The 13,467-nt window shown below is 61.0% G+C and overlaps 1 protein-coding gene across 1 annotated transcript in view; it reads right to left on the reverse strand.

The window, feature by feature from the left end:
* The window catches only part of POLRMT (RNA polymerase mitochondrial), a 15,216-nt gene extending 2,155 nt beyond the window's left edge, over nucleotides 1–13,061 (reverse strand). The window contains exons 1-11 of the mRNA XM_037823791.1: nucleotides 12,931–13,061; nucleotides 12,404–12,502; nucleotides 10,100–10,704; nucleotides 8,046–8,176; nucleotides 7,747–7,933; nucleotides 6,574–6,723; nucleotides 6,193–6,357; nucleotides 5,498–5,668; nucleotides 1,461–1,694; nucleotides 323–1,111; nucleotides 65–187 (exon numbers count right to left, since the gene is read on the reverse strand). Of these exons, the coding sequence (XP_037679719.1) occupies nucleotides 65–187; nucleotides 323–1,111; nucleotides 1,461–1,694; nucleotides 5,498–5,668; nucleotides 6,193–6,357; nucleotides 6,574–6,723; nucleotides 7,747–7,933; nucleotides 8,046–8,176; nucleotides 10,100–10,704; nucleotides 12,404–12,502; nucleotides 12,931–13,018 (2,742 nt within the window). The 5' untranslated portion in view covers nucleotides 13,019–13,061. The remainder of the gene's footprint in view (nucleotides 1–64; nucleotides 188–322; nucleotides 1,112–1,460; nucleotides 1,695–5,497; nucleotides 5,669–6,192; nucleotides 6,358–6,573; nucleotides 6,724–7,746; nucleotides 7,934–8,045; nucleotides 8,177–10,099; nucleotides 10,705–12,403; nucleotides 12,503–12,930) is intronic.
* Between the last annotated feature and the right edge of the window lie 406 nt (nucleotides 13,062–13,467).

Genomic DNA, 13,467 nt, shown 5'->3' on the forward strand with positions numbered 1-13,467 from the left:
CTCAGGCCCCCGGCCCAGGCCGCACCCTCACGCCCCGCCCCTAGGCCCCGCGGCGCCGGCTCACCTGATGCACCGGGAAGTGGGACACGTAGGCGGCGGGGTCGGGGGCGCGCACGGCCCGCGCGATCTCCATGCAGCAGGCCAGGGTCTGCCAGGGCTCGTCGGAGCCCTTCCACCACTGCCGGCCCTGGGGGGACGCACGTGTCGGGGCCCAGGGCAGACAGAAGGCTCCGGGGGGGGCAGGGGCGGCCGGGAGGAGCCGGGGAGCTGCCGGGGGGCTGGGGGCGGGCCTGGAAACGGGCGGGGTCCCGCGTGCGCCCACCGTCATGGGCCGGTCGGCAGAGTCCAAGACCTCGTCCATGACGGCGTCGGCGAAGGCCAGGCGGGCGCGCAGGGACTCGCGCTTCTTGAGGCCGGTGAGGTTGACCAGGTGCAGCTTGAGCCAGTCGAGGCCGTGGGGGCCGAGCGGGCGGCCCTCGGCGAACTCGAGCAGGGCGCGGGCCAGGTCGCTGCCCAGGTGGCTGAGGTGCGGCGGGCAGGGGTAGGTGCGGCCGCGGAAGTCCATGTTGTGCGGCAGCCAGAAGACGCGGTGCCGGAGGTGCTGTGCCAGCGACAGGCGGTAGAGCGCGTCGGCCCGCAGGCTGTGCAGCTCCCGCGCCTCCTTGAGGCAGCGCGCCAGCTCCCGCCGCAGCTCGGCCTTGTGGGCGGGCGAGGCGCCCAGCGGCAGGCGGGTGGCGGGCAGCCGGGGCACCGCGGAGGGCGGGGGTGGCACGCCCAGGCGGGCACAGCCCTTGCCGGTGAAGAGCCCCAGCACCAGGTCCAGCACGCGCCCGTTGATGCGCCAGGCGCAGTTGCCCAGCTGCGTGAGGGTGTCGAGGGCCCCATGCAACGCGACCTGCGGGCAGCGCTCCAGCATGCGCAGGTGCTGTGTGGTGCCCTCCACAGCACGCATCAGCTTGGTGGGCACCAGCAAGAAGGCGCCCGCGTGCGGCGAGCTCCAGGGCAGCGGCGGGCAGAGCATGGGGAGGTCGGCAGCCTCGAAGGTCAGCGTGGGCTCTGCTGCCAACGCCCGCAGCTGTGAGAAGGCCGGGTGCGGCTTCAGGATGCCGATCTGCCAGGACAGGGCGGGCACAGGGTCAGGGGCCGAGGGAAGGTGGGCCCTCGGCCGAGCGTGGCACAGGCAGCACGCAGCCGGCAGACCGCACAGGCGCCTCTCCTGTCGGCTATCCCATGGTACCCCGAGACTCGGGCCCTCATCAGTGCCGACAGGGCTGAGAGGGGAGCCTGTTCCTGCCGTGGGTCATGGGCTCCCACACCTCCTGCACCTCCCCAGCTTCCTCCCAGGACCTGTCCTCTGCGTGCTGCATCTCCTGCCCGTCTCCGGACCAGGGAGGGTCTTCGAGGGCAGCCCCGGGTAAGGAAGCCCCCACCCGAGCCCCCCCCCGGTGCCCCTGCCTCACCTGGTGGAGGCTGCGGAAGGAGTATACGTGGTAGAGCACGGGGATGAGCTGGCAGCTGCCCTGGGGCCCAGTCAGGCTGCGCGGCATCTGCACGGCCTGCACCAGTAGCTCAGCCAGCTGCTTGCCCAGCTGCATCAGCACGGGCTGGGGCCAGGGCTGCTCGGGCGGGGCCTCGGGCGGGTCGGAGGCCCCCAGCGCCTCCCAGTACTGGCGTGGGAGGCAGGGCTCGGCGACCTGCGGTGAGGGCGAGGGGGTGTCAGGAGAGGGCGAGGGGGCCAGGGCAGCCCAGGTTCCACGCTCACCGGAGCCGCCTGGCGGGTTGGCGGAGCAGCAGTGTGAGCGCGTGCTCCCTCCCCAGGGAGACGGACAGGGCAAAGGGTGCAGCTCCAACTGGGGGGGGCCCTGGCTCCCGACTGGCCGCTCCGAGCAGCCTCCAGGCACCGGGCACAGGGAGGGGCTGCTCGGAGCAGACAGGGAAGGCCGGCCAGTCACTGGCGCTATTCGGAGGAAACTGGGCTCTGGGACCACTCATCAAGGGTCCCAGATCGACTCTCCTCAACGACACCAGTGAACTACGGGAAAGCCCGGGTGCCCAGCTAGAGGAAGTCGGGAAAACAGTATGTGAACATGAGAAGTTTCAATAACGAGACGGAAATAATAAAGAACCAGGGAGATTCTGGGGCTGGAAAGGACGGTAACTGAAATGAAAATTTTCAGCAGAGGGTTTGACAGCAGATTGGAGAAGGCAGAAGAAATCAGGGAACTTGGAGACGGGACAAGGAGCTCGTCCAGTCCAAGGAGCAGAAAGAAAAGCAAGTGAAAGGGCAAAGGGCCCCGATGCACAAAATATGCAAGGTGGGGGTCCTGGGGAAGCGAGAGGGGAGGAAGGATATTCAAGGAAATAATGGCAGAAAGACTCCCAAATCTGATGGAAGATATAAACATACAAACCCAAGAAGCTCAACAGACACTGCTCAGGAAGAGCACAGAGCTCTGCATGGAGCTGCATTATGATGAACCATCACACACGCCAAGAGAGAATCTCGCAGACAGCACCAGCGGAATTGTGAGGCGGGGATCCGCTTTCTTAGAAACCACAGAGGCCAGAAGGAAGTGCGAAGACATATTTAAATGGCTGAAAGAAAAAGTTACCCAAGAACAGCAAAACTGTTCTTCAAAAATGAGGGGAAATGAAGACATCTCCAGATGAGCAGAAGCTGCAGTCACCACTGGACCTGCCCTACAGGAAGGATAAGGGGCCTCGGTGTGGAGGGCATGGAGGCCAGACAGCGCCTAGGAGCTGTGGGCGAAAGGAAGGCCTCCCGTGCAGGCTGCTGTAAGGATAAACGCAGATTCCCCTTGTGAAGCTGTCCTTGACTTCTTGTACGGCTTAAAACTCAAATGCACAGAAAACAAGCTTACACCTGTTACTGGGCGACACGGAGAGGCACGGAGGGTACGGAGCAGAGCGTGTGCAGGCCACGGAAGCCAAGCTGGTGGCAATAAACTAAGCTGCGACAAACTTAGGATGTTAAGTGTAATCCCCATGGTGACCGTAACGAAAATACCTTAAAAATTTACAAAAAGAAGTGATGCAAGACGGTTCATTACGGAGAATGAGTGAAACAAAAAGGAAGGTGGTAAAGGCGGAGAATAATCAGGTACAGACCTATGAAAAACAGTTAGCAACGTGGCACAAGTGAGTCTTGCCTTATCGGTGATCACCTTAAAAGCTAACGGGTGAAATTCTTCAACCAAAGTGATCACCTTAAAAGCTAACGGGTGAAATTCTTCAACCAAAAGGCAGACAAGGACAGAACAGGTGAAGGAGCACGACCAACCACAAGCCATTCACAGATACAAATACAAACAGACGGAAAGCGAAAGCCACACAAACAGGAATCAAGAGAGCTGGGCTGGAAGCCCCAGATCCGCCTTCAGTACTCGCTGAGGAACCGACACGTCGTCCCTTCGTTCTGTCATCGTGTCCTTCACACACCTCGGTGCCCGGCTGTGCAGTGTCCCCGAGGCCACCGCTGGCCACAGCCAGATACCTTGTGGACGAGACGCCAAGATCCGCACACTGAATCCAGTGACACATTAACACAAATCCAACGATGCCCAAGTGGGATTTAGCCCGGGAAAGCAAGGGCAGTTCCCTTACAACCCATCAGCTAACAGACAGTAACACACAAGGAAGGAGAAAACCACACGATTCAGCACCCCAGCTTGACAAAGACACGCAGAAAACTGGGAATGGAAGGGAACTTCCCCAGCACAATAAACGGCAAACATGAAAAGTTCAGAGCAGATTATCACTGTCAACGGGGACAGAGTGACGACGTCCCCCCAGATCAGGAAGGGCCGTCGTGCAGGAGCTCTGCCAGAGCAGTCAGGCAAGAGAAGCAAATGAAAGGCCTCCAGAGTGGAGGGAAAAATGAAATTATCTCCCTTTGCAGACAACATGATCCTATATCCTGAAAATCCAAAGGAATCCACAAGAAAACTACCAGAGATAAACGAATTCAACAACGTGGCAGAGTACAGATCCACAGACAAAAGTCATCTGTGTTCCTACACACCAGCACTCGACAATCCGAAGAGGAAATTAGGAAAACAGTTCCCTTTATAATACAATCCAAAAGAATACAATATGGCCAAGGATATAAAAGATCTTACACTGAAAATTAAAAAACACTGTTGAAAGAAATTAAAGATGACCTACATAAACAGCAAGACTTTCTGTAGAAATGAAAAACCTGATTCTCAAATTCACATGGAACTGGGACCTCACACAGGCAAAACAATCTTGAAAAAAAGAGCCAGGCTGGAGGACTCACACTTGCTGATTTAAAGCGGCACCACGGTGCCAGAGGAATGAAAACAGGGCGGCACTGGCACAGACATGCAGAACAGACGTGCGCTGCAACAGAAACGAGGCTCCGGAAACCGACTCTCACCTCTCGGCCAACTGATTTTCAAGGGAGTCAAGTCCACTCGGTGGGGAAAGAAGCTCCTCAACAGATGGTGCTGGGAAAACCAGAAATCCACACGCACACCGTGCACAAAAATGAACTCAAAATGGATCGAGGGCCTACACAGAGGAGCTAAATCTATAAAACTCCTGGAAGGCAACGGACAAATCCTCACAGCCTGGGATGTGACAACAGATTCTTAGATATGACACCAAAAACACGAGCCACAAAATAAAAAAGATCAATTTGATTTCATTCCTTGCCGAGAAGGAGATCATAAAGAAAGTGAAGCCAACCAAGAGAACAGGAGAAAGCAGTTGCTAACTGTGTATCTGACAAGGGCATTGTATCCAGAAGAATAAAGAACTTTTACAACTTAACATCAAAGAAAAACACAAACCAATCAAAATACGTGCAAAGGACTTGAAGAGATATTTTTCCAGAGATACAAATGGCCAACCTGAGAAGGGCCTCAACCTCATCAGCTGTGAGGGAAACGCAAACCAGAGCGCCGAGCCAGCGCCTCACGACCATGGGAACGTCCCGTGAGAACGTCAAGTGAGTGCCAGAAGGACGTGGAGAAACCGCAATTCCCGCACGTCGCTGGCGGGACGTGCGACGGTGCAGCCACTGGGCAGATCCTCAGCACCTTAGCTCCAGGATCACCGTCCGACCGGGTGACCCAGCTTCCCGGTACGACCCACGGGGAGGGCAAACGGGGTCTCGTAGGAGGCGCGGGCACTGCAGCGTTCACGGCAGCGTTTGTTACTGACGACAGCCACCCGCTGCAAGCAACACCAGTGTCTGTCAGCAAACGAACAGCCCGACAGGGCGGCCCATCCGCACGGCGCTGTGCCATCCGGCCAGAGGGAGCGAGGCCGAGCCCTTGTGCCACGCGGACGAGCCCTGAGGACATGGCGGTCGGTGAGATAAGCCAACAGGTGGGGATGGACACTGCGTGAGTCGCTTATAAGAGATGTCTGGAAATAACAAGTCCGTGGGGAAAGCACAGAAGTCCCCGGGGTGGGTTCGGGGCCTTGGGGGACAGACGAGCAGCCTCACCTGGGTGTCGCAAGCCAGCAGACGCAGGTACTGCCCGTAGCGCCGCCGCAGGGCCTGCACCTGCTCCTCCCGCTGCTTCCGCTGCACCACGTGCCGGCTGAACACCCGCAGCCCCAGCTCCTGCGCCACGTAGGCCAGGGACTCGCCCTGGGGGGGCAGCGCTTCCAGGACCTGGGGGGCAGCGGCCATGAGCCCCTCCTGCACCCACAGGAAGGAGGGGTGGGCTGGGGGGGGACTCGGAGACGCAGCGTCGGGTACAGGCACGTCTGCAGCGGATTCGAGGATGCCGGGGCGGGGCGGGGCGTGTGCTCAGGGCCCGGGGCTGCTTTGTGGGGCAAGGGGAACATTCTGGAATTATCCAGTGGTGCTGGCTCTGCAACTCCGGGAATGGACTGAAAACGACTGACCTGCCTGCTCTCCTGGGTGAACTGTGGACTTGGGACGACACCTCAATAAAGCCATCACCCCCTCCCCACCCCAAAGTGGCGCCTCTCCAGGGGAGTGGGGTCGGGGGGCTGTGGCCTGAGGGGGCGACCGCAGGCCAGGCAGAGGCCTTGGGCAGATGGGCCGCACAGGCCTGGGCAACAGCCCCTCACCAGGCCGGGCAGCCCCGTGGTCTGTGCAAGGGAACCGGGGCCCCACTCCCGCGCGAGCCATCTCCCCCCGTGGGCCGGGGAGGGCGCCCGGCCGCCCACCTGCACCAGCAGTTGCACGTACTCCCGCTCGCTCAGCAGGCACAGGTAGGGGTAAAGCGTGGGGCGGCCGTGCCGGCTGGTAAGGGCCAGGTCCGCCTTGGCCTCCTGCAGGGCCTGGCTGAGCGCCACCTCCCACCGGGCTCGCAGGTTCTTCAGGGTCTTCCGCTGCAGGGGTGGGGGCGGGATGCAGGCTGGGGTCACCCGCACACCCCAAGGCTCGCAGGCCAGGGTTCAGGAAGCACCCCCAGCCCTGCCAGCCCCCGGAGGGACCCCATCCCGGCAGTGGGCCCTGCAGGATGGGAGAGGCCTTGGGGCTCAGACAGGCCCAGACCACCCCCAGGGCCTGGAGAGCCCCCTCACCCCGCCAGCCCCAGCCCCTACCGCCTGCAGGACCTCCGCCGTCAGCGGCTGGGCCTTCTCCACGGACTCGACCTGGACGCATGTGGACAGCTCCACGTGCAGCTGCTGCTGGAAGAGGCTCTCCAGCGTCTTCAGGGGCAAGTGCAGCTTTGGGTAGGCCACGGGGCCGTCCTGCGGGGGCAGCGGGCAGTGAGCCCCAGGCGGCCGTCCCGAGCGAGTGGCACCCCCACACATCCCGGGACCCTGGCCCCCTCGGCCCAGCGCCCGAACACCAGTCACCACGGGCTGCACTGGAAAAACGGGGCGTAGGGCAGCCACCACCGGGAGAGTGGGGAGAAGGGATCCGCCTGCCCTCGCTGCACCCCAGGGCGCTGTTTATAAACTCAGAACGGGGTGAACAAATGACCCAGCCACGAAGAACGGCCAAACCCCAACACGAGACCTGAAAACACACATCCAGGCAACTCGCGCACCCCAGCATCCACAGCACGTGGCCCACGGCAGCCAAAAGCGGGGAACAGTGCGTCGTCGAGGATACCGAGTCGGGGTCCGTCCAGGGACGAACGTTACCCAGCCACAGAGAAAGGGAGCTGGGATACACGCGGCAGCACAGATGAACCCCAAAGCCCGGCCGAGAGGACACGTGTGATTCCGCTGACGCGGGTCTCAGACCAGGGAGCGGATTCGAGGCCGGGGGGAGGCGGGGCGGCTGCCCGTGGGCTCAGGGTCTTTTCGGGTGCTGGGAACGTTCTGGAACTAGACAGGTGGTGGCTGCGCAGCCCCATGAAGGGTGAGTTTTGTGACTCGTGAGGTACCTCTCGGTGAAGGCCGAGGAAAACCCCGGCTGCCCTCAGGCCCCACCCTGTGTCTGGTTCACACTTGCCCTCGGGGTGCCTCGGGGAGCATCTGCAGGCGAGGGACAAGGGGCATTCGCCGAGGCCACGGCGTCGCTGTCCCCTCCAGGAGCCCCTGAGCACCTCCTCCTCCTTCTGGAACCTCCCACCCTCTTCCCTTAGGACACTTACAAGCCCCTGCTCGGGCCGGACACCACCCCAAACCTCAAGCCCCGTGTCACAGGCGGTGAGAGCTGGTCGGGGTACAGGGCAGGAGCCCCCAAGATATGGAGGTGGGGTCCCCTCCATGCACGTGGCTGGGGCTCCCGGGAGACCCCAGGGTCGCGCGGGCCCGGCTCACCTTGGAGTAGACCTCTCGGAGCAGCGGGGAGGTGTTGACTGGGGGCGGGGGCCGCAGCGGGGGGCTGAAGGTGGGCTCGGCCTTGGTCACGGCACGCAGGATGGCGGCCCGCTCCTCCACAGACATGGGCACAGCCAGGAAGAGCTCCGGCAGCCGCAGCCCGTCCTGCGCCATCTGCTCCAGACACCTGTGGAGGCACCAGGAGGGGTGTCCCCTGGGGGCCCCGTGCTCACCTCCCCCAGCCCCAATGCCCCCAGGTGTGGCTGTGGCCCCGGCAGGCGGGGGCCGTGCCCACCCACCTCCTGACGGTGCCGACGTCCTGGTCCCGCCGCCCCAAGCACTGGAGGGCGGCCGCGTACGAGCGCAGGTCCGGGGTGAGGCCAGCATCCTTCACCATGAAGAACACGTACAGCAGCTCCCTGAGGCAGCCCTGGGGTCCCGGGTCATGTGAGGGTCCGGGCAGCACAGCCCGGCCCGGCCCCCGCCCTCCCGCCCTCCCCAGGCCCCGTCCTAGTGGGGACGGAGGCTTCCTCCCGGCTCCTGTGGGAGAGGACAGCGTGGCGGCCCCCCTGGGGGCTTGTCGGTGGGTTTTGTTCTTTACTGTTTTACAGATGCAAACGTGAATGCTCTCAGAGCCACTAGAACGTACCCCCTTCACGGTCAGCCCGGCTTCGGAGATTAAAGGTTTTCTTGATCTTTTCAAAGGACCAAGTTTGGGTTTGTTGATTTTTGTCTATTGTTTTTCCATTGTCTATTTCATTTATTTCCATTTTGACCTTCAGGGTTTCCTGCCCCCATGTGCTGTGGGTTTGGTTTGTTCCTTTTAGTAATTTCTTAAGGCTGAAATTGAGGTTACTGATTTGAAATGCTTCTTTTTTAAGGGCAGGAATCATGGCTATAAATTTCCCTGTGAGCACAGCTTTAGCTGCACTTCATCAGCCTTGGGATGTTGTGTTTCATTTTCTTTCACCTCAGATGAAGGAAATTCATTCACTTTTCCTCGAGACGCCCCCTCTGACCCACTGGCTGTTTAGGAGGGTGCTGCTTACTACCCTCCTTCAAAAAGGAAACACCCCTCCCCTCCCGCCCAGCACACCGTCCTCGGCGACCACAGCGCTGGCTGCCCAACATGGCAGGCGCTGGCCACACAGCCACACAGTGCACACAAAGGGACATGAGGCACCCGGCCTCTCACCAGCAACAGTTCCACGCAGCGCCGGAGGCTGCCTTACTGGACGGCATGGAGAGGACCACGTCCCGTGTCACGGAAAGCTCTGCCGGGCCGCACTTCTAGAACATGGGTGTCCTCTTTTCATTTTGAGTAACATCATCCACGTGAAGACGAAGTTCCGAGTTCTTTGTGGATTTCCCACCCTCCCCGAACACGTACGTGGAGCCCTGTGTGCCAAGCGCAGAGGGCATCCTCCGACCCCCAGGACCAGTGAGGTCTCCCCACTTCGCAGACGTAGGCCGAGGTTCACGGAGGACGGGCCTCCCATTGTGAAGTGGTCCATGGTGAGGCTCAAACTCAGGCCTAGGAAGTGCTGCCGTGCGCGGAGCCACCAAGGCCTGATGCCAAACATGACGCGCCGACCGGGCCCCTCCCGGGAACGCAGACCGGGACGTCACCGCTCCCAGCCTCGTGGCCTCTTCCTGGAACTCACACACATGCTTCCCATGACAGTGAACCAGGCAATGCACGCGCTGCGGCTTTGTCACCCGGAGACACCTTGCGTCTCTCCATGACACGTCCAGGATTTGCAGTTTGAAGCATGTTGTTTTACCCTTGCTACTACTTAAGAACCGTGGCAGTTACCAGATGTGCTCCTGGATGTTGCTTTTTCAAGGGTTAATAAAGATGCATCTATTTCTCCATCGTGGATTTGTCTTACTATCTTGAGGATTGCATTTTAATGTAACCGGTTCCTCCACCTACCTAAGTACCAGGCAGCAGCTTTTACTGTTTCTCCTCATATATTAAAGTCGCAGGATCACGCAGCAGGAGGAGGAGGGGCATTTTTTCCTCCTTTGAAAGGAGTCTGCAAATGACACTCTCCTAAATAACCCATGGATCAAAAGAGAGCTCTCAAAAGAAATTAGAAAACATTCTGAGACGAATGAAAATGAAAACACAACGTACCAAACAATTGGGTGCAGCTAAAGCAGTGCCCAGAGGCAAATTTATAGCCGTAAACAACCATTATTAAAAATGAAAGATCTCAGATTGATGACTAAACTTCCACCTTAGAAACTTAGAAAAAAAGCAAATTAAACCCAGGCTATTAGAATCTTTACCCTACAGAAGTCTTCAGGCTGCCCTGGACACCCAGCCCACCCCCCTACAGCTGCTCACCTTGCGGGCCCAGCCGAGCATGACGGTGTTATACATGGCGAGCGTGAGCAGCCGCTGCTGCTGGGCGCTGTTGTGGTGGGTGACCAGCACATGGTGGGCAAGGGGCAGCTGGGCCACGGCCAGGCAGCACTCGAGGAAGGCCAGGAGCTTCTGCCGCTGACTTGAGAGCCACGCCTCAGGGCCCCTGTCCACCAGGGCCCGCTCCTCCTGGCGGCTCAGTTTACGAGGGGCCTCCTGCAGCACCTGCGCCAGCTGCTGCTCCCAGGGGCTCCCGGGGCTCCCGCGCGCCCAGCGCTGCAGACAGCCTGCCAGGTGCCCGCTCAGCAGCCGGGGCTCCACTCGCAGCGGGGGTGGCGGCCGCTCCTCAGCCAGCCGCTGGGCTCGGGCCTGCAGCTTCACCTCCAACCTCTGCTTGCGCCTCTGCATGGCCTGCTTCTCCTTGTCCAGTTTCTGTGCCCAGCGGCCCTGGAGACCCGGGACGGCCCCCTCAGCCTTCCCTGGTGGCTGCAAGCTGCTGCTCTTTGGGAGTTGAGCCACATCTACCCTCTTGACCGTGACCTCTGACACAGACTCGGCCTGCAACTGCTGCACACGTGCCTCAAGCACTGTGGGGGCAAAGGGCACAACATCAGAGGGCCCCACTCAAGCCCGTCATGCTGGTCTCCACAGGGGTCGGGGGCAGCCAGCCTCACCTGGCCTGGAGGCCTTAACACCACACTCACTGACACGCCCCTGGTGCCCATCTCCCCGGACCACTGCAGGATTCTCATGCCCACCCCCACCCACTCAGCTCCTCTTCTCCGGCCTCTCCATGGGCTCCCAATATCCCCCCCAGACCTGCCCCTCTCAGGCTGTAGCACCTCAGTCCTGCCAGGGCCTCAGGCCAAGACCCCCGGGGTCACCCAGGATAGCTCTCGCCCCCCAGGTCGAGCCCATCAGTGACTTCTCAAAATCTACCCAGGACCCATCCACCTCTCCCCATCTCTGCCATCACCCCCAGACCAGCAGTGCCCAGTCTGTCCTCCCTGTGGCCACCAGAGGGCACCTGACAGCCCCCGAGTCAGGGCACGTCTCTCCTCTGCCTAGAGCCCCCCATGGCTCCCACCTTCCTCAGGGGAAAGCCCACGTGACCACCCCTCCGCTCCAGCCACACAGGCTTCCCTGTCTCAGGGCCTCTGCACTGCCCAAGCTCCCTAGGCACAGCCACAGCCATCCTTGGCAGTGGATCACTCTACTTTTCCCCTCTGGCGCTGCCAGTGGCTACCGGATCCTGCTTCATGTGTCTGTCTGCTTTCTGATCTGTCCCCCCCACAGGAACACCAGCTCTTTGAGGAGAAGGGCTTTCGCTGGCTTCTCCACAGCGGCACTCCTGGTGCCCAGAAAGGGGCCCCCGGCAGGCGCCCAGTTACGCCCTGTGGAACGCATGCGTGAAAATGCGGGATGTGGGCCAGACCTCGAGAGACTCCCAGAGCCAACAGGAAAAGGCTTTCAGCTGGAATGTGTGTCTGGGAGGAAGTGGGGGAGGCATTAGTACAGGGCTCTTCTCGGAGGAGATGACTTCGGAGCCGAGAGCAGGAGCCGAGACGCAGCCAGCCCCACACAGAGCCAGGGGACAGGTGGGACATGCAGGGCAGGGGCAGGGGCGGGAGGTCTGTGGGCCACGGTGGGGGGCTCAGTGCTGAGTCTGAGCACAAAGGACGCAGCGGGGAGGGCTTTCAGCTGCAGAATTTATGGAACCGTCCCCTTGTTAAACAACACAGTATCTGGGCTTGATGATAAACAGATGAAGTGAGGTCAGGTTGGACCTGGTGGTTTACTGTGGTATCAGCTTTTGTGTATTTGGTGTTTTCTGTAATAAAGTGTTTCTAAGGCTTCCCTTGACAACCATATGGAGAAGGGTGAGGTGCAGGGGGGCTGGGCACTGGGAAGGAGAGGATGGCGGCCTGGCCCGGCGCGGTGAGGACAGAGATGCCACCAACCCATGAGGCCAGGGTCGGGGGCCACGTGGGACTGTACCCCATCAGGCCCCCAGCCCCAGAAGGTCAGCGTGCCTGGCACATAGCAGGCCGGGTGGACGCACGGACGAGATAACGGGTATTTACAGAAAATGCCGAGAGGGAACCCAGGCTTCATACCATCACCCGTAGCCTTGGGACCCCCTGGGAGGCAGGTGTGCCGCGGGGACCCCGTTTCATGCACTGAGCCTCTTTCTTCTCCCTGCGACAGACCACCTCTCCTCCTGGGCAACCCCCGACCAACTGGCGGAGGAAGGGGCCGCAGCCCCCAGGCACCGCCCCGGCTCACCCTCCAGCAGCTCGGCGCGGCCCCACTCCTTCCGGGGGTCCTGCTCGCGAGGGCGGGCGGACGAGCTCCTTCTGCGGCCCCACGCGCCCCCGGAGGCCCCTGCAGGAGAGAGAAGGCGGCTGCGGGAGGATGGGGCGGGCGAGGGACCCTCAAGTCAGCGGTCCGGGGTCGCATTGGAAATAAATCAAGAGGTCAAGGGTGACGGGAGCCCCAAACGCTAAGGAAATCCACGCGCAGGGTCAAGTGCAAAGGGCTCCTCCGACCAAGATACAGAGGAGGGTTCAAAGGTCAAGAGTCCAAGAGAGACGGAGCCAAAGGGCCCTGTCGACCCGTCAGACGAGCAGGGCAAAGGCGCGGGAAATGCGGGGTCGAAGGTCAGTGGGTTCCCCACGACCTCACGGGGCAAGAGGCAAGGGGGAAAGTTCGGGGGTAGCTGGATCCCAGGGGCCCGACGAGCCAAAGGTCACGACCGCGGGGCGCGCGTGGAGCGGCCGCAGCGTCGCTGTCGGGCCTCCCCACCGCGTTACCTTCCTCCGCCGGGAAGCAGGGGCGGCGCGGGGTCCGCAGGACCCATCCGAGCCCCGCCGCGCCTCGGCCCCAGGGCAGCGCCGACATGCTGCACGCGAGCCCGGCAGCCGCCGACCGCCTCTGCGCCTGCGCCGACCCGCCTCTGCGCCTGCGCCGATCCGCGCCGCCTGCCGGGAATTGTGGTTTCCAGGCTGACGGCGACTGCGAGGCGTCAACCCGGCCGGAAGTACACCTTCGGAACCACAACTCCCAGGAGGCAAGGGGAGCATGCGCCGCCAGAACCCTCTGATTGGCTCTCCAGGGACAGAGTTGTTGCCTTGGCAACAGGGGTTGACTATTGCCTTCTCCCCGAGGCTTTTTTTTTCTTAAAGGGATAGGCCTGCGTTCAGTGATTTAGAGATTCCGTCCGCCATCTTCATTGTCCAACCATACTTTGGGGTCGCAATCTTTATTCATCTAAGCAGAACTTCGGGGTGGGAACCATTATATCCCCAGTTTATTGCTGAAGTTCAGAGAAGTCAATCAAGTTGCCCAAA

Source organism: Choloepus didactylus, assembly GCF_015220235.1.
Source record: "Choloepus didactylus isolate mChoDid1 chromosome 25 unlocalized genomic scaffold, mChoDid1.pri SUPER_25_unloc1, whole genome shotgun sequence".
NCBI lineage: Eukaryota > Metazoa > Chordata > Mammalia > Pilosa > Megalonychidae > Choloepus > Choloepus didactylus.